This window comes from Hyalella azteca, unplaced genomic scaffold, assembly GCF_000764305.2.
Source record: "Hyalella azteca isolate HAZT.00-mixed unplaced genomic scaffold, Hazt_2.0.2 contig12120, whole genome shotgun sequence".
Lineage (NCBI taxonomy): Eukaryota > Metazoa > Arthropoda > Malacostraca > Amphipoda > Hyalellidae > Hyalella > Hyalella azteca.
In genome coordinates, this window is record NW_025942085.1 from 23,794 (window position 1) to 28,232 (window position 4,439).

The 4,439-nt window shown below is 45.8% G+C and overlaps 1 protein-coding gene across 1 annotated transcript in view; it reads left to right on the forward strand.

Moving 5' to 3' along the window:
- Positions 1–4,400, forward strand: part of LOC108673854 — an 11,992-nt gene extending 7,592 nt beyond the window's left edge. Inside the window, exons 7-8 of the mRNA XM_018161731.2 lie at positions 2,981–3,067; positions 3,982–4,400. Of these exons, the coding sequence (XP_018017220.2) occupies positions 2,981–3,067; positions 3,982–4,400 (506 nt within the window). The remainder of the gene's footprint in view (positions 1–2,980; positions 3,068–3,981) is intronic.
- Positions 4,401–4,439: the final 39 nt, after the last annotated feature.

Here is a 4,439-nt window from a genome sequence, read left to right on the forward strand (position 1 = left end):
GTACGTGGCACTTGAGGTACTTGACACTGAAGGTACGTGGCCTATAGCCACGTATTGTTACGCATAACTAAGCGTTGTACGCCAATAGACGCCGCAATAATACGCACAAATGTGTCCATCGTTATCGGCGTATAAAGATAAATTAAATCTATAGATACTTTATCTGTTATACATACTTTATTGTCATCTTCTCATCTATACCTGCTTTGAAGGCTAGTTACGGATTTTCTACTTTACGTTTTGCGTTGCTGCTAAGTTCATGTGGATCGTCGGTTAATAGATCACACCTGATCTTATATATCTCGTGTAATTCGCATACAAATTTCTGCTTGTTATTCAATTCTAAACGTCGAAAGTTATGGAAAAAATACAACGGAAGTTTGTATTTATTTATAATACCGGTACTTGTTACGCAAGGCGCCGTAGTGCGTCAGCAGCAAGCTACCCAGTCAAAAATCAAGGTCGTTTTACCTGTGTTTCGTCGCCTTAATAGGTGACATTTGACGCCTATATAATCAGCCACGAGCGCGTCTTGGTACTTAAGTACTTATTTATATTGTCAGTCTGCTTAAATCGATTTATTCAATATCGATATATTCAATATCGATATGGTGAATTTGCTTGGCGTTTTCTTTGCTTTTAAATTCTTTGTTTTGGTACTTACTAAATTTAACAGTTAATATTACTACAATGATCTCCAATTTAGTCCAAGTGATCGCAACTACGTAAGAACGAAATGACAACTGATATTAGTTACTAGCTACGAGTTCATGATGTTTGATCGTATGTTTATGGTCCGATGGACTTCATCTGTCGACGGCCTCTAATTAAAGGCGTAGAAATTTCATTTTATCCAACATTTGATAATAATTTATTTTATAATCGACAACCTCGATCGCCTGTTATGTCAGTAACATGCAGGCGACCCTATGTTTATTTTGACTGGGTAGTTAGCTTAATTTATAGCTAATCACTGTATTAAATAGTTGTAGTAATTAGTTAGTCCATGTGTAGTAAGTGTGAATTGCTGTGGCAGCCAACGCTTTCGCTTGTTCCTACCAAAGCTGCCGCCCGTTTCTGTTGCTGCCGCCGTCTGTACGTGATGTGGTATGTGTGATGCTACTGGCTTATAGTACACCTCATACTAGTGACGCACTAGTGACACACTAGCACTTGCTGCTAGTTTGTTGCTGGCACCTGCCATATTTATTGTTGCTTATATTACACCTGACACCAGTGGCTCACTAGCCCCTGCTGCTAGTTTGTTGCTAGCCCTTGCTGCTACTTTGTTGCTAGCACCTGCCATATATATAGTTGCTTGTAACACCTGCTGCTCATCTCTAGTTGCTTACTAACCCCTGTCTCCATTTACTAGATCTGATTTACGGCTATGCACATCCACATATGTACGTCCTGACACTATTATCTTTACAAGGTATCACTAGTTTATTTCTACTTTTCTAGATTTTAGTCACATCATTCCACTAGCCAATAGTTTCTGTACTTCACCTACCATTCGGAAGTCACTATAAGCACTAGTTGTGTCTATACTACTCACCACTAGTTCTATCTGGTCCACCTACCACTTCACTAGCTATGACACTAGCACTATACCGCCTCACTAGTTCCATGTATACGTATAATCTACCACTTCACTAGCTCTAACACTAGCACTATACCCCCCCCCCACTAGTTCCATGTATATCACCTACCACTTCACTAGTTCTGACACTAGCAAAATACCCGCCTCACTAGTGCCATGTATATCACCTACCACTTCACTAGCTCTGACACTAGCAAAATACCCGCCTCACTAGTTCCATGTATATCACCTACCACTTCACTAGCTCTGACACTAGCAAAATACCCGCCTCACTAGTTCCATGTATATCACCTACCACTTCACTAGCTCTGACACTAGCAAAATACCCGCCTCACTAGTTCCATGTATATCACCTACCACTTCACTAGCTCTGACACTAGCAAAATACCCGCCTCACTAGTTCCATGTATATCACCTACCACTTCACTAGCTCTGACACTAGCAAAATACCCGCCTCACTAGTTCCATGTATATCACCTACCACTTCACTAGCTCTGACACTAGCAAAATACCCGCCTCACTAGTTCCATGTATATCACCTACCACTTCACTAGCTCTGACACTAGCAAAATACCCGCCTCACTAGTTCCATGTATATCACCTACCACTTCACTAGCTCTGACACTAGCAAAATACCCGCCTCACTAGTTCCATGTATATCACCTACCACTTCACTAGCTCTGACACTAGCAAAATACCCGCCTCACTAGTTCCATGTATATCACCTACCACTTCACTAGCTCTGACACTAGCAAAATACCCGCCTCACTAGTTCCATGTATATCACCTACCACTTCACTAGCTCTGACACTAGCAAAATACCCGCCTCACTAGTGCCATGTATATCACCTACCACTTCACTAGCTCTGACACTAGCAAAATACCCGCCTCACTAGTTCTCCGTATTACCTACATCAATAGCCTTACCCACGCCAATGTTGTTACCTTATAATTACCTTATATTTTTACATTTTTTACTTCATATAGTAGTAATATTATTCATATCATCACTTCACACTCTTCCATATTGCTACATTTTAACATTACGAGCATCACATTTACACTTGTAATCCCACTTCAATATATTATATTCGCAGCAATAGCCTTCTCTTAATATCAATTTAATAGCCAGGTTATCCACATAATATGGCAATTTGGCCTTTATTGTGTCATTTTTGTATTACCCTTGCGTTTCACTTAATTAGTCGATATACAGAGAAGACTTGTGTTTGTCTTGTTTTACGCAAGACATAATCAGTACACACTAGGAACACAAATGTGTTACACTACACAAAGGATGAACGTAGATCACACACATGTGCTTGTGTTGTGTTACATCACACAAAGTTCACAAATAACACAGCTGTGTGCCGGCAGACGCGCCAGACTACGTGGAGGAATGGTGCATGTACAACGGCAACACATTCGAGGCCCCAGACCGCGTCCAGCCCGAGGAGCTGCTAGGTGAGGGGAGGGATCTAGGTGATTTGAGGGCTAGGTGAGGGGAGCTGCTAGGTGAGGGGAGGGATCTAGGTGATGTGAGGGCTAGGTGAGGGGAGCTGCTAGGTGAGGGGAGGGATCTAGGTGATGTGAGGGCTAGGTGAGGGGAGCTGCTAGGTGAGAGGGTAGGGATCTAGGTGAAGACAGGGCTCGGTGAGGGGAGGGCTACTAGGTCAGGGGGGAACTGCTAGGTCAGGGGGGAGCTGCTAGGTCAGGGGGGAGCTGCTAAGGCAAGGGGGGGAGCTGCTAGGTCAGGGGGGGGGGGCTGCTAAATGACGGGGAGCTCGGGGATGAGCGGGGCTAACGTGGGCGTTAACATTGCTATGTTACCCATATTGCGGAGGAGGCGTTCAGGTTGAGATAAGTTATCTGTTTCTTCGGAATACGCAGTTCACGCTCAAACAAAATTCGGGTACTGAGTAGGCTTCTGCCCAGGAAGGACTACACTCGGCTTAAAGTTATTCGGGGTATCTTTGCCATCCGATCGAAGTCTGGTACTGTTCGGAATCTCCTTTCTAACCTAATATAGCCTGAGAGTATGACAAGTGTGCCGTGAGAGTACAATGAGTTTTTCCTTAGAGTATGACATTAAGGGTTGGCCGTGGCTTGTCATCCCGAGCTTGCAAGTTGCCCATAAGCTGCACGTCAAACACAGAGTCGAAGCGGACATGAGCGGCTGATTTACGTGCTCCCCGATTCCTGGGCGGCATCTGATGCCCGCAGTCTGGCCCGCATCAAAATTTTGTTAGAGCGGGGCAATGAACTTCAATTAATGGTACATTTCCCCATGTGTTTAAGCCCCCTCATTCCCCCGTTTGAGAAATATCCCTCAGTCCCGCCAGTGAGGTATAGGGACTCTGACCTGTCCCCCCACGCAGGGGGGACGCCCTCCATCGAGGAGCTCTGGAACGGCGACGCGGAGCTGAAGTGGAGGACCTTCTGTGACGTCATCCACCCCGACCTGCACGACAGCTGCCTCAGCCGCCTCAGAGCCTGCCTCATCATCCCCACCGCCATCCTCTTCTACATGCAGGTGCGTCATCATCCCTCCTCATCATCCCCACGCTCCATCTTTAAACCTACGTTTCATCACCCACACCGCCATCCTCTTTACTTTTCGCTCCTCCTCTCATCGCCCTCACCCCTCACTCCACCGTTCCCTCTCACCACCCTCACCCCTCACTCCCTCTCACAACCCTCACCCCTCAATCCTCTCATCACCCTCACTCCCTCTCACCACCCTCACTCCCTCTCACCACCCTCATCCCTCACTCCCTCTCACGACCCTCACCCCTGACCCCTCTCACGACCCTCACCCCTCACTCCCTCTCACCAC